This window comes from Cydia fagiglandana, chromosome Z (assembly GCF_963556715.1).
Source record: "Cydia fagiglandana chromosome Z, ilCydFagi1.1, whole genome shotgun sequence".
NCBI lineage: Eukaryota > Metazoa > Arthropoda > Insecta > Lepidoptera > Tortricidae > Cydia > Cydia fagiglandana.
Genome location: NC_085959.1, coordinates 11,198,427 through 11,223,206, shown reverse-complemented (window position 1 = coordinate 11,223,206; position 24,780 = coordinate 11,198,427). Strand labels below are relative to the sequence as shown.

General features: G+C 36.0%; 1 protein-coding gene and 1 long non-coding RNA gene across 4 annotated transcripts in view; both read left to right on the top strand.

The window, feature by feature from the left end:
• Positions 1-24,780, top strand: part of LOC134678332 (uncharacterized) — a 381,674-nt gene that overhangs the window by 92,060 nt on the left and 264,834 nt on the right. The window lies entirely within an intron of this gene.
• The window catches only part of LOC134678304 (DENN domain-containing protein 1A-like), a 30,991-nt gene continuing 27,373 nt past the window's right edge, over positions 21,163-24,780 (top strand). The window contains exon 1 of one of the 3 annotated variants that reach the window (XM_063536801.1): positions 21,163-21,465. In XM_063536801.1, the coding sequence (XP_063392871.1) occupies positions 21,449-21,465 (17 nt within the window). In that variant the 5' untranslated portion in view covers positions 21,163-21,448. The remainder of the gene's footprint in view (positions 21,466-24,780) is intronic. The other 2 variants (XM_063536799.1, XM_063536800.1) reach the window with 2 other exon arrangements.

Sequence of the window (24,780 nt, the reverse complement as noted above, 5' to 3'; positions counted from 1 at the left end):
TGCAACCTCTGGAGCCACTATCTTCGCAACACGACCCAAAGCGAAGCATGCACTTCCTAATTTGCCGCACAACCTGTCAACGTGCAGATCCCACCTTAGCAACTTGTATTCAATAAAAAACACAACTTTTCCACTCTCACTGTTGAACTCGCGAAACGGTTGGCCAGTCAGTCAGTCAGTATTAAATTTAATAAAGTATTAAATTAAATAATTTGAAGCGCCTACATTTTAGGTTGGCGCCGGCGATGTAGCAAATTTTTTCATTTACGTTTTAAGTACCTACTACAAACTGCAAAAAATAACTATTTATAGTTTTTCACTAGCATTAGGTAGTATACTCACGCACACGCTATTCTTGTAAATACATAGTTAAGACTTATTGCGTAAGAGTGTTGTTCAATAGTGTAGGTAAATTAATTGCCATCTTGGTGTGGTACTAAATAAGGAGAAAAAACAACAAAGTAAACGTACGTTTATTAATATCGGACAGCAGTGGAATACTCATGCAAAATCAAATGTGAGTCAATTGTTTGTTACTTACATGCAAAGAAAATTTCGTGAATGCTTATTGTATGAAGGAGATTGTACAGTCAGCAGCAGAAGTCGCTATACACTCCAGGTGCTCAAAGAGAGGTAAACGTTTAAACTGTCAAAAAGTTGTTAACTGTCATGGCAGTATTTACTTGTGAGCGCTCAACGTGTCACAAATATCTTAACAGTCGCTATTCATTAATTTCTACACTTACAACAAGTCATTGATACCTTAGCTGTCAAAAAACCACTGGTATCTAAGCGGTCAACGTGTCAAATATATCTGAACAATATGGGAAAATAGACGTTTAAAGCATACAAGTATGGTCGAATATTGAATGAATAATAGCTATGCTAATTTCAGGTAAAGCGTTTTGACAATCATCGAAAGCAGTACAGTCTTGTCATCACATACATCTATCTCACGTTTTGCTCTTCAACGATTTGACAGGGGCCTCTCGGACAACTTATTACAAACTATTTCTTTTAGCAGAATCGTCAAAACGAATGACACATAGCGAAAGCTAACTGAAGCCGAATTTAGAGCTAATTGTCAAGGCACGTTGTGGTCTCAGTAACAGGCGTTTGCTTTTCAAAGCAGAGACCGCGGGTTCAAATCTCAGTCACACGCATCTAGAGATTACAGCTTTTTATTTTATTTTTTGGTTTCATTTCTAATAATAATTTGTGTCTTCTGGTTTTATGTTAATTTCGCATTAGTTTATATAATTTTTGAAGATATGTCACATGTAGTATATGTACGACGACTTTCTAACAGGACGTTGTAGGTTTGAACCCGCAGTGGGCGTTCCTTAGATTACTCCTGTGCGGAATGCCATTTGATGTTTACTGCTAGGTTATACTAAGTTGTAAAAACAAAATTCGTTATTCCTATGGTCAACAGTTTACTTATATCCATGGCAGTGATGTTTTTATCGCATAGGGTAAAAGTGGGATACATGCCCCGGGGGTATAGTCGCCTTGATTGCAATTACTCTAGTGTCGCGAATGAAATGTTATTTTATTTATCTATCGACAGACTCTGCAACTACAACTAAGTTGACCGTGTTGCATATCTCTGTGCAATTGCATGGGACGGCTGGGTGCGGTGCGATCAAAGTTTTTGCGGGATAAATATCCTTTTTCTCGACGGGGCATCTATCCTAAACGTAATTTACATGGATTAGGCAACTAACCCATATAGGGGATAGTTGTCCCAAAATTTAGAGGTCCGCAATAATCGCCAATACTCTGGAAGTATCAAAGATAATGTTTATTCCTTTCATAAAATTGAAGATAATAAACCTAAGTACTAAACGGCGGAACCGTCATTTATCGGTGCTGTACATCACTACCATAACCGGAATGCCACATCACTAAAGGTGTCATCCATTTTAGGTTGGTTTTGCGCGAGGACGGCGTCGCATATTATTTTTAGACCTATACTCTCATATTTGTGATTCCCAGAGATGTGAAAAATACTTTATAAATACTTCCTTGATAATACTATTTCAAATGCAAAATACAAAATAGTTTTTGATTTTGTATTTAAATACAAAATACGAAATAGGTATTTTAAAAATACTTTAAAAAAATACAAATACTTTGCGATAAAAGGTACTCTGAGTAGTGAATACCTAGTCTGAATTAAAAAGTATTACTCGGAATTTCCGAGCTGAAAAGACTCTGTTTAATTCTTTGAAATCAATCCTCTATCTAAAGTGCAAATTTCTGCTTGTTTGCTCATATTAACCAGTAGGATGTAGGTATGGATGATAGTTTTTAACGGCCAACTTTTAAAGCATTAATTTGTAATGTTTACAAGCTAGTATAATGCCTCTCGTTAGTGTGATGAAAACGTCTCGTTTGTGTTTCACCAGGGCATACAAGTTTGTTCTCCTCTCGTGCCTTGAAACCCTCGCAACACTCAAGATTCCACCTTTTTAACCACTCGCTACGCTTGGTCATGTGCGACGTTACTAAACAGATTCAACAGTTCCGTGCTAAAAGAATGAGAGAGTTGCCAGGATTGTAACATCAGAAGAGATTGTAACTCCTACCTACATTACCTACCTACTATAAAGTATTTTGTATTTTGAAAATAAAAAATAGGTCCCAAAAACTATTTTAAATAAAATACAAAATAGTTTTCTTCAAAAGGTATTTAAATACAAAATAGGTATTTTGGATTTTGTATTTGCATTTTAAATACAAGTATTTCAAACAAGTCACATCTCTGGTGATTCCCTAATAGAAATTATTACCCACCAAAAACATTCTGTAAAAAACTAGCCAAGTCTCGATGGAGCTGCTTGTTTATCTCTAAAAAGTAATGAAATCTAGACAAAGTCGTGCCAAGTCTAAGGTTCCTTACTGCGATTTCTTTATTATTATAGTTAATGTTGTGTGACTTGGCCGTTGAAGGGTACACAAGGGTACAAAACCAGGTGCTCCATGACACCATTGCACCAATCTGTCGCCAGAACCGCTACCCATTGACGATGGAAGATTGCCACTTGGAAGACGTTGATTCAATAACCAGTCAATTGTAGGCTTGATAAAGCTGCGTATTTCAATAATACTTATGTATGGGCGAGCCTGAAACAAACGCTTCTTTTTGGTGCAATGGCAGATTGGTGCAATGGTGTCATGGAGCACCTGGTTTTGTACCCTTGTGTACCCTTCAACGGCCAAGTCACACAACATTAACTATAATAATAAAGAAATCGCAGTAAGGAACCTTAGACTTGGCACGACTTTGTCTAGATTTCATTACTTTTTAGAGATAAACAAGCAGCTCCATCGAGACTTGGCTAGTTTTTTACAGAATGTTTTTGATGGGATTTCACTTCTTTTTGTAGTGAAAGCGTTGCGAGACTTGCACCTTTTTACATGTAATGTTTTTGATGGGATCTCATCTCTTTTTGTAGGCACTCCTTCTTTTCGGGTACTCATACCCATACTATGTATACACATATCATAACTAAACATATCTTCATTCATACTCACATCGTACATCGTAGTGTACCTTTACTTTACCTACTATTTGTAAGAACTGCAACAGTAACTTTGTAATATCATATATTTATATGGGATTACAAACTTACTTATGCAGTTCTTAGATCTTTAAAACGTGACTGATATTGCAATATTTTTAGGTTTTCCCTTTATGTGGCCATTAAACCCTAACTCTGTACCAAATTTCAGCTCTCTGAGTTTATGGGAAGTACTAGTTCTATTCTGATGATCATGAGTGAGTTTCATAAATGCGAAACTTTGCTTTCGCTTAACTTCGGAACTAAATGACCTACAGACTTGAAATTTTGGATTTTAAGTATGTGATTATAGCTTACTGGATGACCAAAATTTCTGCGTTCTGGTCTTATCCAGAGGTTCTCAAATAGGGGCCTGAAAATGCGGCGAAATGGTTCCAGTAAAGGATGGTACGGCAGTGCTTGCTTCGCGCTCGACTTGGCGGGGGCACTGCCGTGCCCCCCGATAAGTGGTGCTCTGGTGTTTTTACTCTTACAGTACCTACCCGTTATACAAATAAGGCATCTTGCTTTTTGTACTAAGCGATAACAAGTAAATTCAAAAAGTGGGGCATCTATCCCACTTTTACCCTATATCTATAAAAGAGGAGGCACCGTTCTTGCGGATAATGAGTCCAACCAACAAAATAAAGAGAGGAGTCATAGTTGGATATGTTTAACACCTTTAGGTACTGCCCGTGCTCCTCACGTGGGGCCACGGTTAGCCTCTATTAAAAAACCATAAGGTTTACATGTCAGATTGGGACAGTGAACGTGTTACGTTTCAATTCAATTATTTTCTCCTTCGTTCTTTGATCGATTTGGAGCATCATATTTAGTATTTTTTAGTACAATAAGCGGGCTAAATAAATATATTACCATATTTATGCTCTACGGTTTGGAAGAACGGCCGCCTATAACAGTTAGATAAAAACCGGGCAAGTGCGAGTCGGACTCGCGCACGAAGGGTTCCGTACCATAAAGCAAAAAAAATACGGAAATAAAGGCAAAAAGAAAACGGTCACCCATCCAAGTACTGACCACGCCCGACGTTGCTTAACTTTGGTCAAAAATCACGTTTGCTGTATGGGAGCCCCACTTAAATATTTATTTTATTCTGTTTTTAGTATTTGTTGTTACAGCGCCAACAGAAATACATCATCTGTGAATATTTAAACTGTCTAGCTATCATGGTTCGTGAGATACAGCCTGGTGACAGAAGTCTTAGTAATAGGGTCCCGTTTTACCCTTTGGGTACGGAACCCTAAAAACCGATCATTTCACGTAGAACTTAATACTTATTTATTGTCTAAGCTTGACACTTGACGATAAAATACTTCTTTTATGAAAGGAGGTGTCAATTCGTAGCTGCTACAGTATTTTTTTAAAAGTTAAACACAAAATGTTGATGCTTAGGTACCATTGAAATAACAACTGCTTAGCAACTGGTGGCACCCTGGCTGCTGACGTACTTACGTGATTGGCAGTGAGTGTAGGTATTAATGACAGCAGCTTGAATTTGAGTGCTTAGTTACCACTGACTTTTTAACCGTTGTTGTCATTGTGATTAAATTAGGGTGTATATGTTAAAGGAAAACTCAGAAGTTAAGATATATGTGACGAACTGAAAGCCTACGTGAAAATGACAACTTAGATGTCCTTATTTTTGTGACGATTGAAGTGTATATGTTTTCTTGGACACCTTGCCCGCTCAGGTATATCTGATGCTGACTGTATTACGTGCAATTGTCTTTACATGTTGCATAATTGTCTAAAATAAAAATAAATTTATCCACCCGAATTGGGCTTAAACGTGATCGTTTTGTAGTTACGGTTAGGCCTGCTACAGAAAAAACGCGCTCACTTGGAGTGCTTGCGGCAGGAATTGACAACATAATGTAGCCCTTGCAAGTTGGCTCAGTTGTGGGAATGTGTCAGTTATCCCGCGCCAATAATTAAGGATGTCGTCTTTAACATCAGTCGGGGAGACAGATTTTCCACCGTTCCTGGTTCGTTGCATTGAATCCCGATGAAACAAGAGGACTGCAAGACATTGTGCTGTATTTTTCGATAGCTTTGATATTATAGACTCTTTCGTCCCCGTCGATTCTGTTCCAGTAGAAATAGTGGGTGCCATCGTGGTTATCGTAGATGTAGCCTCCGAAACATGAGTATGTTTTTTTTATATAATCTGCCATAAATGCAGCACGTGTAGTATTTATAACGCTCCTTCGAATATAAATCTACTTGTGTCATATTTACGAATCTGGAGTCCAGCATTGCCGCAACCACAATTTTTTCCGTTACAGGAAATCTTGCCTCCAATTTCTATAGAATTTTGTTTCTTAGTAGGTACTATCATTACGAGTGACTCTTCGTCCGACACCGAATCGAGAACATCTTTAATTTCTAAATGAAATAAGTACCATTGCCAAATAGATTGACGCTGTTTTTTGCACTGTTGAGTATTTCAACCAGCTCACGGAATTTTCTCAGAAATCGGATGATATCTTCTAACATCAGCCATCAGGTTCCACTCAGCTTGGTTCAACTTCAAATCATGCTGGCCAATTTGTGTCATCATGTTATTGACCGGTGGTAGGTACTTAGGGTTGCATTGTCCACGAAGTGGAGGTACCTCATCTGGAGGAGAAAGCCATCGCGTTTCATAAATAAATATGCGTTTTGGGAGAACTTGGCCATCAAATGTTATAACAACTGTTTGTCATGTCTTCCAGATTGGAGCACCATCTACAATAACTTTACAATTAATTCTCCTTACTTATAAAACTTCACCACAACCTATTGGTACACTGATGTTTTTTTCCTTGACCTCCTCTAAAGACGATTTCTATTGGTAGTTATGCCTGATAGCTAATGAAGTGGACTGTAAATAGGATGATGGAAATACGTTATATACACGTTGTATATTAAATTATTTTATTAATTATATCCAGCACAAAAATGTTATCAGACGGGTGACAGGCAGACAAAACTGTCAATTACAAATTAAAAGGTTTCACAAACAATACATGTTCGAAGGAGGCCGCGTGCCAGCCAGTCGCCAACAATGCCTTTAACAACACACATTCTGATGAAGTGATGACGTTAAAAGAACTTGTTCTCCGTCTGCCTAAAACGGATTGTGCCTATGTACAGTCAGCAGCAGAAGTCGCTATACACTCCAGGTGCTCAAAGAGAGGTAAACGTTTAAACTGTCAAAAAGTTGTTGACTGTCATGGTAGTATTTACTTGTGAGCGCTCAACGTGTCACAAATATGTTAACAGTCGCTATTCATTAATTTCTACACTTACAACAAGTCATTGATACCTTTGCTGTCAAAAAACCAATGGTATCTAAGCGGTCAACGTGTCAAATATAACTGAACAATATGGAAAAATAGACTTTAAAGCATACAAGTATGGTCGAATCTTGAATGAAAGATAGCCATGCTAATTTCAGGTAAAGCGTTTTGACAATCATCGAAAGCAGTACAGTCTTGTCATCACATACATCTATCTCACGTTTTGCCCTTCAACCATTTGACAGGAGCCTCTCGGTCAACTTACTGCAAATTATTTCTTTTAACAGAATCGTCAAGACGAATGACACATAGCAAAAGCTAACTGAAGCCGAATTTAGAGCTAATTGTCAAGGCACGTTGTGGTCTTGTTACTAAGGCGTTTGCTTTTCAAAGCAGACACCGCGGGTTCAAATCTCAGTCGTACGCACCTAGAGATTACAGCTTTTTATTTTTTTGGGTTTAGTTTTTATTATTAATTTGTGTCTTCTGGTTTTAAGTTAATCCCACCAAAAACATAAATGTAAAAAAGGAGAGCCAAGTTCAATACAAAAATTATGCTTGGCTGTGGGGCTCGCCGCAAAAAGAAAGGAGATCTAAATGAGTGCCACTGCCAAGTTCTATGCAAAATCCAAATATGTATTTATAGGAACAAAATAACATTATAAACAAGTATTAAACTCTATTTCTTTGCTTTATTGGATACCTATAACAATTGCTGTTATTTAAAAAAATGTGAGATCTTAAAGTAGGTTAGATTTGACTTGGCCAGTTTTCATTATATCAATCATTTTATATATATTGTAATTCTGATAAAACCTGGCCAAGCCAAATCTAACCTACTTTAAGATCTCACATTTTTTTAAATAACAGCAATTGTTATAGGTATCCAATAAAGCAAAGAAATATAGTTTAATACTTGTTTATAATGTTATTTTGTTCCTATAAATACATATTTGGATTTTGCATAGAACTTGGCAGTGGCACTCATTTAGATCTCCTTTCTTTTTGCGGCGAGCCCCACAGCCAAGCATAATTTTTGTATTGAACTTGGCTCTCCTTTTTTACATTTATGTTTTTGGTGGGATATCAATACTTTTTGTAAAGAAAACTAGGCAGGTATTGAGATTTAATGTTTATTCTTGTGTTTCCGCTGTATGGTTTTTACTTCTGTTCTTTGTATAATTATGTGGTGCCGCGCGCCGCCGACGACACGGCGTTGGCCGGTTGTTTAGAGCGTATTACAAGTTTTTTGTATGGGGACACCACTTATTTTTTGACTAAACTTTATTTTAATATAGCAAATATAATAATACATATATTGGGGTAGTTTCAAATATCTGCTTGTGACGGTTCCAACGCTACAATAAAAAAATATTTTTTTGTATGGGGACCCCCCCTATTTTTTAACTTTTTTTTATTTTTAGATTTTTTCCTACGCTTACACACAATAACCGAGCTGGATTCCAAATTTCATCCTTCTAGGTCATCTGGAAGTAGGTTAGGTTTAGGTACTTATATGTCAGTCCCAATAAAAATGGTTTTTTTGTATGGGGACCCCCCCTATTTTTAAACTTTATTTTATTTTTAGATTTTTTCCTACGGTTACACACAATAACCGAGCTGGATTCCAAATTTCATCCTTCTAGGTCATCTGGAAGTAGGTTAGGTTTAGGTACTTATATGTCAGTCCCAATAAAAAGTGGTTTTTTTGTATGGGGACCCCCCCTATTTTTTAACTTTATTTTATTTTTAGATTTTTTTCCTACGGTTACACACAATAACCAAGCTGGATTCCAAATTTCATCCTTCTAGGTCATCTGGAAGTAGGTTAGGTTTAGGTACTATAAGTCATAAGTCAGTCTTAAAATTTACGACTTTTTGACCTTCATACCTTAATAACCGTTTGAGCTAGCTTCATGAAATTTGGGCTTCTAGATATCCTTATGGATATAATTAAACACACGTAGTTTTATGTGTTTACATCAAAGATGTTTTGAGTTATAGAAGGGTCAAAAGTGGCACCAAGTGGTTCGTGTAATATTACACTCGGCGCTGGCTAGCCAGTTCCTTTGCTTGAACTTGGCTTGACACGCTGCCGCGTGTCTAGATTTCGCATTAGTTTATATACTTAATTTTTAGTGTTCCGTACAAAACTTTGTTTACGGAACACTTATGGGATCACTTCGGTCTTGTTTTTGAAGATAATTTCACATGTAGCGTATGTACGACTTTCTATCAGGACGTTGTAGGTTTGAACCCGCAGTGGGCGTTACTTAGATTACTCCTGTGCGGAATGCCATTTGATATTTACTGCTAGGTTTGATATGTTTAACACCTTTACTGCCCGTGCTCCTCACGTGGGGCCACTGCTAGCCTCTACTACAAAGCCATAAAGTTTACATGTCAGATTGAGACAGTGAACGTGTTACGTTTCAATTCAATTATTTTCTCCTTCGTTCTTTGATCGATTCGGGGCATTTTAGTACTATACAGGTTAGCCCATTTAGATCGGTCAGTATGGGAAAATCTTTATTTTTTAAATTATTATATTATTATTTTAAAGCTTTATTTTTCAAAACGTTCGGGGTTCGATTACCGAGCTGAGTAGGTACACGTTTTTTTTTAATGTATGAATGCAGTTTTTCGTGTTACTAAAATCGATGACATGATTCCTAAGAAGAGATCGGTGTATATCTTATTATAGTATCAGATTTTCCCATACTGGCCGATCTAAATGGGCCACCCTGTATAGTATATTTTATTACAATAAGTGGGCTAAATATATATATTAACATAGGTATATAATATGATCTACGGTTTGGAAGAACAGCCGCATATGACAGTTAAAATAAAAACACCAATCATTCTAGTAGAACCTACTTATTTATTGTCTAAGTTTGACATTTAACGATAAAATACTTCTTTAAGAAAGGAGGTGTCAATTCGTAGTGCTACAGTATTTACTTTAAAGTTAAACAGATAAAATGTTGATGCTTAGTTACCATTGAAATAACAACTGCTTAGCAACTGGTGGCACCCTGGCTGCTGACGTACGTGATTGGCAGTGCGTGTAGGTATTAATAACAGCAGCTTGAATTTGAGTGCTTAGTTACCACTGACTTTTTAACCGTTATTGTCATTGTGATTAAATAAGGGTGTATGTGTTAAAGAAAAACTCAGAAGTTAAGGTATTTGTGACGAACTGAAAGCCTACGTGAAAATGACATCTTAGATGTCCTTATTTTTGTGACGATTGAAGTGTATATGTTTTCTTGGACACCTTGCCCGCTCAGGTATATCTGCTGCTGACTGTAGCTCTCAAGTCTAAATCGCACATGACATAAAACGTCAAGTTCCTAATTATCAACATGCCATTATAGCTTTTGTACTAAAAAATTATCAAAGTAGTAGATGAATCAATAGTTATAACCTCCTAGTTCCTTTTACAATATCGAATAAAACCTTATTTTATGAGTTCAAGTGTAACACCAGAAACTTTTTTTTTTCGTTATCTGGACAGGCTAAAGCTCTAAGCCATACTATACTGCCTTGTCATGAGTAGATTTTTTTTGTCTTTTCAGTAAGTTCAATCCGGTAAACGTCTTCAGTAAATACTATTCATATTAGGTCAATTCCGATATTAATGTCTTCAGTAGTCTTCATTTTTATAATACTTTAAGTAAAAGCGTCTCTTCCAGTTATTTGGTCATATCCATTCTCATTCTGTTTCATTCAAATCTGTTTTAGCAATTAGACAAATCCTGTAATATTCTCGTAACAATATTAATATTAGTTTCAATACAAGTACCTACAACACTTAGAACTTAAATTATAAAAACACTATTTATAAATTTACAACATATTTACAGAATTATGTACAAATTTATACAAAGACATATAAGTTGTAGTCTCCTTTAACAAATCTGTTACTGTAGACGGGATTAAATTAGGCGCTCCATAAATATTAAGCAGCGCATCCATTAGCACAAGGCGCTGAATGCCAAAGGACGGGCAATCAAAGATGATGTGATCCAAAGACTGAGCTTCTTGCATTTGACAACGATCACAATAAGGAGAGGGAACTATATTTTTACGATGCAGGTGAAAATTTAACAATAATGACCAATGCGCATTCGAGTAATTGTAGTGTAAAACTTTCTATGTACAAACTTTTTAAATTTGCAGAACCACGGGGTGCTATTAACAGGAACATCTAACAAAGAATATATAGATGGTCAAGCAAATCTTGTCAGTAGAAAAAGGCGCGATATTCAAATTTTCTATGAGACGCTATCCCTTCGCGCCTACATATTTCAAATTTGCCGCCTTTTTCTACTGACAAGATCTGCTTGACCAAGTATATATGAGCCTTATTTTCAATTTCTGTAGAACAATACCAATGCTTTCCTCAGTTACCAATCATACGCTTTTTTAAATTGGAAATTATATCTGTATACGGTAAAGCTATATTCAAACCCTTGTTGTCAAGACTAGTGGAAGGATCAGACATATTAACAATAGTTCTAGCTAGAAAATCTGCGTTTTCGTTCCCTAAGACTCCTATATGCGACGGTACCCAGACAAATTTAACATCAGTGTCAGTTAAGAATAATTCCCACCACAATTCTTTAATAGTAAAAATTAGATAGTTAGTGTTAGCATTAATTTTGTTATTTGACAGACTTTTTAAGACACTCATGCTATCACTAACGATTACCCAGTTTTTGTCCAATTGATTTTTCTCCTTAATATGTTTCAAAGCAAAAAGAATGGCTGTTGCTTCAGCGGTGAAGATACTGGCATTTTTATTAATCTTGTACCCCACTCCTTTATTAATTTCAGTCTGATAAATAGCGAAGGAAACAGCATCATTATTTTTGGACCCATCGGTATAAAGAAATTTAAAATTACACCATCCTGACAATAATAGATAAACTTCCTCCTTAGAAGTCAGATTTGAGTTCATTACTATATTCATTGCCGAATATTTACTGTGAAATGTGCCTGCATAACAAGGAAGAACATCGTTATTTAAATATATGTTAAACTCTTGAAGAGAATGAAAAAACCAAAGAAAATCTTGCAAAATAACACATTTTTATTAAATGAAGCAGAATCCGAAGCAATTAAATTGGTAAGAAGCATATTCTTTGGCAGACTGTGAAGCTTTAAGACGAATCTTTCTTTTAGATAACGAAATCTAACAGCAATAGGGGGAAGTTTTGATTCAATTTGCATAGCAGCAATGGGACTAGTTTTAAAGGCACCAAGTATTGTGCGCATACATTTGTTTTGTATTTTATCCAAACTATTAACTAATTTATTATCTCCAGCAAAACAAAGAAAACCATATTCAAAGTGACTACGAACAAGAGATTTGTATAAAATTAACAGTATTTTGGGATCTGCTCCCCATGTAGTACCACAAATAGATTTCAGTAGGTTATATGCTTTGTTTGCTTTAGTTGTTATACTGTTAATGTATTTAGTCCATGAGAGTTTTGGAGTAAAGGTTACACATAAAAATTTTACGTCACAAGATATAGGCAGCGGAATACTATTGTATAAAATATTAGGTAAGATAGGGGATTTACGACCAAAGAGAAATATTTTTGATTTAATCGGGTTAACATTTAAATTAAGGTATGAAAAGTACTGATTTAAATTTACAAGTGCCTCATTTACAGTAACAGTCATTTGATTTAAATCCATTCCTGACACATAAACGACTAAATCATCCGCAAATTGTAAGTTTTGTACATTCGGCCCCAAAATAACATTAAATATCCTAATATATAAAATAAAAATTAATGGAGATAGAATTCCTCCTTGACAAACTCCTAACGAGGAGCATCTTGGACCATATAAGTGTTTATTAAATTTAACAAAAACTTTTCTGTTGGTCAAAAATGCTTGTACCAAATTTATTATTTTCCCAGGTATCCCTAACACTGACAACTCAATGCAAAGAACGGAAATATTGACACTATTGAAAGCACCGGCAATGTCAAAGAAAACAGATAAAAGATAATGATTTTTCGACAAACTGTGTTGTGCATCAAGTAGAAGCTGACAAATGCTTTCACGAGAAGATCGGCCTCCGGCCAGCCGATATTGTCTTCCTCGCGATTAAGGAAGACAATAAATTCTTTTTTCTGTGAATTTTCATCATACAACCTGATGTAGCTTCCCGCTTTGTATAGCGTGTACTTATCCTTCTCCTTCTCCCGTTTCCTCGCCATAGGACGTTCTTTTTCCGTTTTTTCAGCTTCGGCATCGGAATAAGAGGATGATGATGAATAAGAAGAAGGCAAGTCCTGATCCATTCCTTCTGCCCCCTCCGGTGGTTTTTCTTCTGAAATGCGCGACCTTTTTCGGCCGTGGCGTCCTGTGCGCCTCCCCATAATGGGGAAACGCACTAACTTAATACTTACAAAACTAACACTATAGAAACTATTTTACATAAAATATATACAAATAAACGTTCAAATTTACGAGTTAAAATTAATTTACAGAATTTTATTTGACCAGCGCACCTTTTTCCTTCAACGTTCCCGCCAAAAAAAAAAACTAACCAGAAACGGTGGAATGACCCACCTGTCAAACATCTTATTCTTTGATATTTTTTTTAATAAGTTTTACGGTTCGCGCCATCTTCACTGTTTGCCGTCGTGTTATGGTGGTATCACTGATTTACCAAATTCACGCGCAAGTGACTAACACTACGCGTCTCTTTTTTACTTAGGTATTCTTTTAATTGTGCCGTCTCTTACGCATTTGCGTATGAAGTTGTAAACAAATTGTAACTGATGCTGCCGTGACGTTGGCAGCATTGGTTGGCATCACTTTTGTCGCTTGATATGTTAGTGTATGACATATCTAGTATAAAAGATCATAGTAATTGACCTGATTTATGATACGTTATGAGTTATGACTAAAGTTCTTTGGTAAATAACATTATCTGTCACACATGACGTCAGCGCGTTACGCGTTATCCGTTACGCGCTACGCTGTCTCGAGCAAAGAATATAATACTCACTAGGAGAAGAACGGTAACTCCATACAAAAAAATGTCCCCAACCGTTTATACGTTTATACTAGTGGCGCCCTCGATGTGTACCAATGGAACTAAAGTTGACAACCGGTTTAGCCTGGCGGGTATTGGTATTATAGGTATATAGTAATTATGTTGATAAACATATTTGTTATCTTCATATCACGAAATATATGAAAGATGCAAATATTACCCCTTGTTTGTGGTATTATCTATTGATTTAAATAAAAGGCATATTTATGTTTATAACATTGTATTATGTTTTACATATAGAAATATACACTGAAAATTAAACCCTGACAACTTAATAAAAATAGACATTAATAAAGCGCATTTACAAAGTTTTCAGTATTATACAAATAACATTAGGCATGCCTACCTATTACACTTTACACACACATACACTACACTTTAACACACGGCATTTTACACAGATTTCTAACTTGTATTCATTCATACATTTCTTCACGGTTAATTAATACGCTTTCCAGATGCGTTATGACTCGGTTCCTTCTGAACCCACTAAAGCTGTATATATTTCACTCTGGCTGCTTCAACAGCCGTTGTTGCTCCGCATTTAGCACATTTTCTATGTGCATTGCTGTAATCTATGTAGGTACAGACTTACAGTCTTAAGTGGTTGTACCGCTACGTTGTATTTATTATTTAAAGATTTAATAAATAAAATTTTCGTTATGAACTTTAACCACAGCAGTTGGACAGAGTCATTGACAAATATATTTTTTTATTATGGTGGGTAGACGTACCTACCCTCCATATATTTTATGAATATTGATAAAGACAGTTGGAAGCAAATATTCATTATAAAACTTAATCGCGTGTAATTAAGTTTTAAGCGTTTTAAGTCCCGTTTTATGATTAATTATGTATAAAATTCGTGATAATTTAAATCAGAGTTGGGAGCAATCCCAAGTAGCATTGCAAGCTGTATATAAGCTGTATTGAAGTTTATTTGTATCCTATAAGCTGTACAGTTAGGCTGTACAAAGGCTGTATAAGCGCTTATACAGCCCTTATAAGTTAAAAAAGGGCCCAAATTATACAGCCTTTCGCGTTATTAGAGCTGTAGAGTAGCTGTATAATAAGCAATACATAAGCTGCATAATAGCTGCATTACAGCTATATTTCGGTGTAAAAGGAAACCTTAACACTACAGATAATCTCTTATAAGTACGATATAAGAATATGAGTTTTAAATGAGTTTTAAAAAATGATTACAAGAGAATAATAATCATTTAGGAAACTAAAATGTCTTAATCTTGTTCATTCGTAATATAGTAATGGCGACAATAAAGTGTTATAGTGGATGGTATAAGTAAAAGTAAATATTATAGAGGACTTAAGTGGAATATTATAGTATTTGTAAGTGCCGATTATTATTTATTGTGAACCTATGTATCTTTTCTGGCAAAATATTCACGCGCCTGCAAAATAACAAAGAGAAACCATAAGGAAAATATCAAAAATCGGGAAAGTTAGTGTTTGTTTTTAAGGTTAGAATATCAAAAAGTTTTATAAATATTAATTCTAAGGCTAAAGTTAATTTATTTTAGCTGGTAATCATAACACGATGTTAGTCTGCTTAATATTTGCAAGTATTTCCTTAATTATATTTATAAATACTTTTTTGTTTCATTGTAAAATGGCGACAATTTTTAAACAGCTTACAGGATAGTTGGAGAGCATTATAATCTTAGTAGCTGTGCTGTGTAATAAATGGAGTGTCATTTACAGCTTTTGGAATTAAAACAGCTTTAGAATAGAAGATTTGTATTCATTTGGCTGTATTTCGGTTCTCCGTACATAAGTTATAAGTCTCTTTAGAGATCCGTATAACAAATAAAAAAACCCTTAGGTCCAAATGTATTTGGTCTATTCTTCGTTCCATTTCATAATTTTCTAAATTATTAATCTTGTTCATTACAATTTTTTATTTTCGTGGTCGAAATATATACTTATACGAGTGTAAAATTACGCCGAAATAAGCGACTCTGTCAGTAATACAGAAAAAAGCTGTACTATAGCTGCCATTTATTCGTTTAGTTTTATAATACCCTTACAGACAGAAGTTATACAACTACTATTCTTATAGGAGAGTAAAATTACGCCATAAGAAATAGCTTTAAAACGGGGTTGACAGATACATTTGTACAGCTACAAGTGCCAAGTGATACTACAATGCAGCCTGTATACAGCTCTTACCATAAAATTCGCTTGTAGTGTTTCACAACACTTAAAGTTTTAAAACGGAGTTGACAGATACTTTTATACAGCTAAAAGTGCCAAGTGTTACTACAATACAGCCTGTATACAGCTTTTACGATAGAATTAGCTTGTAGTGTTTCACAACACTTTTAGTTTTATAGTAGATTTTCTATATTCTGATAAAGCACCCCATGATTCCGCAGAATCCTTTATAATGATTTTATACAGCTTGAGCTGTATAATGTCGGTAAAATACCTTTTATACAGCTTAAATCTTTTCTGACACTCTTATACGTCTCTTAAATCACTCTAAGTTCTAAATTGGCTGGTATATTGATGTTGCCGACACTTCCATGCTACTTGGGATGTTGCTGTAGAAAAATGATTTTATTTTTATTACTCGCAACTTTTTCTCGGAGGCCAACGCACACATAGAAGCTTCAGGCGGACACATGCGCAATTATTTGGGGACATAACTTTCTTAGGAAGTGAACAGGCCTTGCTAGTCTCGAGTTTATCATTTTTCCCCACCTCTAAAAGTGCTCAGCGCCGCTAATGAAGTTTTCACTTCAATAAATCATGGCACAAATATTTTCACGAGTGAGTTCCATTCTTACAGCGAGATGACTTTTTAAATCCCGCCAAAAACAAAAGAGTAGCGCAAATAAGAAAAAAATATAAAGCGGCCTGGGCCCAGTTTTATAAAGTTTCAAGTTACAAGTTTACAGGCGTTTACTGGCAACACTTGCTCCGTTTTTTACAATTTGCGTTTTATAAAAGTACTGTGTTACAATTTTACAGGTTACAGGTACAAGTGCCTGTAGCTCAACCATAGACGAAAATACGGGAGTTTTATAGTTTTAAACTCATAATCGAACAGGCGTTTTATAAAAAAATTGTAAATTACAAGTGTAGATTGGTACACTTGTAACAAAAACTTACATACGTCTTGAGTCCTGTAACAGCACAACAGCAGTTACTTGTAGACTCGTTTTCTGAGAGATTTTAAACTTTACTCTTTATTGTTAAGCACCAACGCCAACGATTGTGCCAGGGCATGCATACTTTTCCATGCACTGACCTTATCAGTTTTTGTTAATATATCTGAAATATATAGTAAATAGGAAATAAAGTGACAATATGTTTGATATTGATTTTATTGACGATTCGTTTTATTTTATCTACTAGGAAATGGAAAGGGATTATTGCCGATATTTGTCGTTGACTTATTAGCATTCGTCTCTTTATATAAGTATAGTGCATTCACATTATGGTAAAGTGTACTATTCATAATTTTCGATACACACCGTATTTATCTTTGAGCCGCTACCGAAACGATACATTTTAATGTAAGAATGTGAAAGAGTACCTACTTATTTACATGTTATTTACTTATTACGTAAATATTTCATTAAATCTAACTTAATCTGAATCTGAAAACGGCCCAAAAAGTATATCCTTGGCATGGAACGCCGCTCTCAACCACTCGATTTTTCCTTCATTTCTGGCCATTTTTCCAGTAATTATTATTTTACAGCAAACAAAAACACATAATTTAGTAGAGAACCGAGTATCTATGACACACGTTTTTTTTAAAATAGTGATGTCCTTCACACCTGTAGATTTCACATGTAATCGAGATTGACCGTGGTTCTTTACAACTGTAATTATTTATGTGTATTTATAAAACACCTGTAGCCGTTCACAGTGCATTACAGGTGCCTGTAGCCTGTACTCTTGTAACCTGTAACTTGTAACTTTATAAAACTGGGCCCTGGGGGCTGATTTTTGAAATTCGATCGCTCAATTTCGTCACTCGAAAATCGGTGGAAAACGGCGAAATGCTAATATTTGAAATACGAGCGATCGAAATTTGGAATCTAGTCATCTAGTGGTATTGACCACTCGTTTTAGTAGAATGTAAATGCCGGGTACTGGAGATATTATTGAACGAAATACACGAAATCGAGCGGTCGAAATTCAAAAATTGGCTCCCTGTATTTAAAAAACATCAAATTTTGTCATGGAGATCAGTGGCATAGTTGCCTGAAAATAAATATTTTTTACTTCATTTAACCCGACGCTTTAAATTTATGGTGATATTTGAGCACTCTAAATTAAAGAAATGGCCCCAAACACGAATAATAAATTTAGTATGGTTTATGGTGGGCAACATATAACCCGACCGAATTACGTAGATTGTTTTTGGTACATATATTGTCAGGCATGTTAAAACGTGTTTTTAATATTGTCGCATTGCGTATGTTTTGTCCCTCACGGAGGTACGCGTATACCACGTCTATAGGATGCTACCTTCTATGGTGTTAAGCCAAGAAAAGTTTGCAACGATTTTGATCTTCGAGCAACACCGGCTTCCGACACATCGGAACTCCGAGGGGCCCAAGCGATATCTTAACATGCAAATCATTCTGCCATTTTTCGCGGGGGGGGGGGGGGGGAACGTGCACACAGTCGCACTTCTCACACACTTACATACATAATCCAACCTGTAATGACGACACAAATACATAGCAAATAACACACTACACAGACAAATCTTGCACACCTCGATCTGTTTTTGTGTACGGACGAGTCACAAGTGTCATAACCTGTCACAACACGCACGCTAACACATTTGAATTTTATTGCTTTTTGAGAGATGTGCTTGTGTCGACATAGTAATATCGAAATATTATCGATAAGTTAGGGCATTTATCGTATTAAGGAGGCAGGAATAAAGGTAACTAATTGAAACATTTTCAACCTAAAATACAGTATTTATTACTTTTTACAGGCTTATAGCACATTACATAATAGTTCTTACAAAGAGATACTTATTTCTCAAAGAAAACGCAAATAGTTTCCAAAGTTGCGAAATTTTCTATACGGAATGTTCTCAGAACTTATATTTTACGAACCATAAAAATTATTCAGGAAGTCGCTGGACACCGCCGTTATCAATTATTTTAACTGACTGTCTTAAATATTTACGAGTTTATTAAAATAATACTAATAGTATTTTTTTTGATAATTCTCATAGGGAATGTTCTCATTGGAAATTTAATTTAAATTCTCATGTAAGTTTCCGGAAATTCCCGAGAATGTTACTGAATTTTTGAGAATGTTCTGCAACTTGTACATTGCTACTTACGGTGCAAATGCAATTTGGTATTAATTTTGGAATTGCATTCTCCACTAATTTTCTCCTCCTGTTCGCAAGATTTTGATAATCCGATGTTTGGAAGTGCACTGAGCAAACTGTGCTAGTTCTTTTGGGATCCCAGATTCGCTTATTATTGCAAAATTCTTTCCATAGAGTCCTTAATTTCGGATTTTTGGGGAAGCTGTAAACACAAAAAGTGGGATAAGTCACGACATCATGAAAATAACAATGTTTTCATCAGTCTGAAAGATAATCATTCGAAAAGTCATAAATAGCAGACCAAAAACACATTGGGAGGCTCCCAATGGGAGCTCATAGCTCCTTGGCTCAGTGGAGGGTTTCGAAGCCGCTAATATAACGAAAAATATGAAAACGGATTATATCGCGTATAGTGAATTTATAATACATCCCGACGTTTTCAACCCTTTACAGCGTTTGTGGTCAACGGGTGACAGGGGGTAGTTTTATTTCAAGAGTAGGAACTATCGCGGTAACCGAGGACAATATTTTATACTATAAATAGTTAAATACGCACATGGGTACTTCTCGACATTGTGAGAAGGGCACTTTTGTCTGCAAATGTGCCATGCATGTTGGAACCTCCAGGCTTAAGCCGGTCCGATGGCAAAAGACCTGACGGGCTAACACTTATTCCGTGGGAAAAGGGTAAACTTCTCTACTTTGGTATGCCACGTGTGTCAGCAATTTTGCCGCCTCGCACATTGGCCGAACGGTCCGGAGTATATTTTTGTCCTATTAGCGGTGGAGACGTCTCGGTATTGGTCTGCCGAGGCCAAAATATTCTTGAGCGTATTGGGGCAGCGGTTGAGGGAGAGAGGTCACGACCCTCATTCCGGGTTATTCCTAATGCAGAGGCCTATGGTCTATCGCAATTCAGCGCGGCAAGCTGCCCACCTTTGCGTCTGGAAGAGCGCGGGACGAGTTGTTTGACGAAGTTGTGGCTTTGTTTAGTTTTAATTTAGTATATAGTTAATTTTAATGTAATTTTTGAATGTACCTACCCATTGTTTGTAACCTTTCAATACATAGGTATTAATAAAATTCAATTCATTTATTTATTAAAAAAAAGTTAAATTTATAATAATAATATGTATACAGGTTTAATCGCCTTCATCGCCTGTAACTGAAGAACTAGTAAAAAAATCATCTAATTAATGTTTTACTATTTTATGAAATATATGTACACTTCACATAAAAACCATAATAAGAATTTGTCTAATCCGAACTATTTTACAAGTAGACGACCTCATTCAAATTTATCGACACAAGTTATTTTGTATAGAGGTAACGTAACTAGCCCGATAAGAAGTCGGATTTGTCGCTCGACCGATACGACATTTGTACTGGGCCTACTGCGAACCACGTTCGACGTGTTGCCTCCCTGTCACATTTACGTATGAATTTACAAGTGCGACAGAGAGTAGAGTAGTAGACGTATTCGACTTGTTTTTGCAACAAAAAACCGAGCAAACAGGCATTTTTGTGCAGCAGTGTTCACGCGCGCGTCTGGACTCGGTCTAGTGAAAAATCCAAGTGCAACTAGTTTTATTGCCCGCGGTAGATTAAATTGACGCGCTAATCTTGTACCTCGGCAGAGGGGAAATAGTGCGAATGCCGCCTCCCTTCCGTGTTGCTCGAAGATTTTGATAGCCCACGCAGTGCAAGAGTTCTTTACACGTAATAATTTCATAGAAGTTGGACGTGGCAACTTTATTTGTTTTTATTTAAGGCAACATTTTAACTTACATGTCAATGTCATTCGTCTTCTGACAGCAAAATAACCAATGAACACTCTGTACGTTGATCAAACTAAAAATCCTATTGGATTTCTTAACGTCATCCGATATGACATTTGCGAAAAAAATCGTGAGTTTCTCTTTGGTACTCAATTTGTGATGTATGCTGCAGTGTTCGCCTGTCTCTTTGAACCATGGTGACTCAATACAGTCTTTCGTAACAGTTAAAAAAATCATTAGAAAATGCCAGTTCCCCGCCGTATTTAGTGTTCTATGGCCTGTGATGTCTCATAATCGTTAGATCTTTATACTCGTAAGCATACACAATGCACATCGAAACGCTTAATTCGGTCAAAATTTGAAGAGTACCACGTCGAGAAATGGGTTCCAGGCTAAGGTAATTGTTTCATTTCCTTCCCTCTTATCTGTATAAAGGTGACGGTTCGTTAGCAGCCGCGTGAGAAATCATTTATTATGCTTAGTAGCTCCGGTTCACTGCGTAAAGATACGTATTTCCTATTTAATATCACTCGAGTGTTGTCGCTTCCGTTGGTAACACTCGTTCGCTTGTTGATATCGTAGTATCTCTAACGTAAACAAGCCATACGCCTACTTCCTAAATTCATGCTGTTATGCTATTGTTTAAGGTACGTATCACATCACATTACAAACCTAATATTGCTAACTGAAGTGAAAAATTTGTGTATCTTTTATTAGCGTACCTACCTGTTCAAACAACCCGTACGGAAACAAAACGTTTCGTTTCGTCTTCCTAAAATTAAATGTGCAATGTCTGTGGCTGTGTTTTCAAAGATCTCTATTCATAGGCGTACCCAGCATTTCTTAAATGGTGGGGCAGAAGTATGGATACGTGCCTTAATTGTTCCTAAAAAATTTTTGCTTCTCGTCAGACCACAGACCAGGGTGGGGCAAGTTGTCCCACATGCCCCACCGTGCGTACGCCTATGGTTCTATTGGTTTCATTAAATAACAGGATGTTCCTATAAATGCCTATGCAAGATTTGTTTCTTATCTTTTCCAAGGCATAATATTTTTATTAAATAATGAGTACTTGGCTGTGAATCTGACATCTGCAAATAGATTAAAATGAATAGCCCATCATGTAGATGTCTGGCGGGATACTGCTCTGGATCGATCAAAGTGATGTGCTCTTGTGTTAGAGGCCAATACTTATTTTGGGTCACCGTGCCAACCAAGTAAGTAAGTAAGTGTCATGTAGAGAATTTTAAACATAGTAGTATTAAACACAGTCTATACAATCATTTGACGAGGGTAGACACAAGTTCGCACACACCCGAGCTGCATACATCACTGTCATCACCATTGTTAGTAGCTTGGTACATGTCAAGCCATCAGACCGCTGTTACTTTTTACAAAGTGGTAGTGTAATGAATGCACACTTTTGGACACTTCTGGGTTGTGAATATTAATGTAATATAGAAATATATTATTAAAATACTGCACATAATAAAGTGCACATAACACTTGACACAGTTCAATGGGGTTGGCAACTGTCAAACGTTTGCATAGATGGCGCAATCATTTTTTTTATTTTTTTTATTTAGCCTTTTTACTCGGACAATACATTTCTTGTTCATATATTTCCCTAATTCCTTTTTTTTTTGTGTCCGTTTGCCAGGTGGCAAAGGCCTCCTCCAAACTTTATGTTGTTGTTTTATATGTTGTTGTTATTTATTTCTTTTTCTTAAATGGAGGGTGTTGGTCGTTTTCCCCCACGGGGACCAGCCGGCTTGGGGGAGGTTGTTTTTGTTGTTTTTCTTTGTGATCAGTTGGTTGTTTTGATTTTGATTTCCGGTTTTTGTTGTTACTTGTTAGTTTTTTGAAGATGGTCCAGGTGTGGGTTCAGCCATTGGTCTTACTAGGTAGTCTTTCATGCTATTCCTGTTCATCCTCTTGGGCTCCTCCCTTACTTCTGGCTGCCCAGGTTTGTCCTGATTCTGGGGTGAAACAGTACTAACACGCTTCCTTTTTTCGCGAGTATTTCCAGGCGTGTCTGTTATAATCAATTTGTCAAAGCGAATGTATGCCTGCTTTCCCTTTTTTATCTCTTCCTGTTGTTGTGCTATAAGTTCTTTCCTTTTGTTCAAAATGTCTTTAGGATAATCTTCGCTGACATAAACATTTTTTGGTAGAAGTTTCTTGTTTTTAAACAGTTCAAATTTTCTCCATGCAAGGGTTACAGAAATAAGGATAGGCCTATGTTTATCTTTGACAGGCTTCCCTAGTCTACGAACATTGCTTATTTCCCATTTGTCCCATTTATCTATGTCTGCTTTCTCATTTGCAGTATTAAGGGTTTCTAAAACTTTCTCCAGAAGTTGCGTGTGCTTACTCTCCGATTCTTCTAACCCATATATTATTATATTATTTTTCTTTTGCTCTAATTCCATATACTTTATCTTCGTTTTCAGGGTAACAACCTCTTTTTTCAGTTCTTGATTTTCCGCCAAAAGTGGTTTTAATTTAGCGTCTATAGTGGCAGAAATATTGTCAGTGATGGATGTTGTAATGCTTTCTGTTTGTTTTAAACTGCTCTTCGAGTTTCGCCATGATAGTGTCCATAATTTGGTTTTCCATTTTGTTTACACTTGTGAAGTCTCTTAACTGAAACTGTGGGTAGGTAGGTAATGTTTTGACAGCTGTCGGAAGTCTATGTTATTTTCGTGTGGCAGCCCCAGCTGTCAAACGTCAATCTTCGACAATCTATACGTAGTGACTGTTATACTTATATATACGGTTCTTGTTCGTATTTCACTGTTTTCTTGCACTAATCACTTGTATTTGTCACTGAAAACACTTTAATTCAGCTTTAGGTGGATGGATTTGTATTTTTACGTAATATTTTCGCCAGATTCTTAGAAGTTGCCGCACTTTTGATTAAAATTCCAGGAGACTTCAATCACACGTCGTACTTTTGACAGGTCGGAACCGGAAATCCGGCGCCATCATAGCTTGCCCCTTTTTCTGTGAGATTTGGCTTAAAGGGCTGGCATCCAGGGTATTAAAAAAAAACAAAAAAATTACACAATTCTAGGGATTGACAGGGCAAGCTATGATGGCGCCATCTCTTATAAACTGGATGGTTAACACATTGTGTTTGAACTGTAACTGACTGTCCACAACCTTATCGCAATAGGATAGTCTGAGTTTTTAGTGGAAGTTGGTTAATTGCTTTAACCTAATAAAATTATTGTAATGAACTATGAGGGTAATTAGCTATTCAACAATCAGATTTTTAGTAGAAATATGAACTAAACAGAAGACGTATTATGAATTTAATAATTGAAATTGTTTTTAACAACTTCATTAGTTGCTTGGCAAAACATCTAAATCTAAGTAATAAAAAGTTTAAGTAATATACTTTTACTTGTTGTTTATTATTGTTGTAATTGAAAACCTTTATTGCTTATTATTTATTTTTTGAAAATTAACTTTGTCATTTAGTTATCTTAAACGTACTTGATCATACCCCGAAGTTAACGGAATTCAATAAAAACACGGTGTATACAGCACTAGAATAAGGAACCTGCTGTGGATAAGTATTAGACATTGTTAATTGGTAATGGGGCAATCAGGGTCACTGACTGATGATCAGTTAATAAAGAATAGTTACCCTAGTTTATGGTATACATAGTGCTTTAAATAGATGGTACTGACCAAAGTTGCCAAA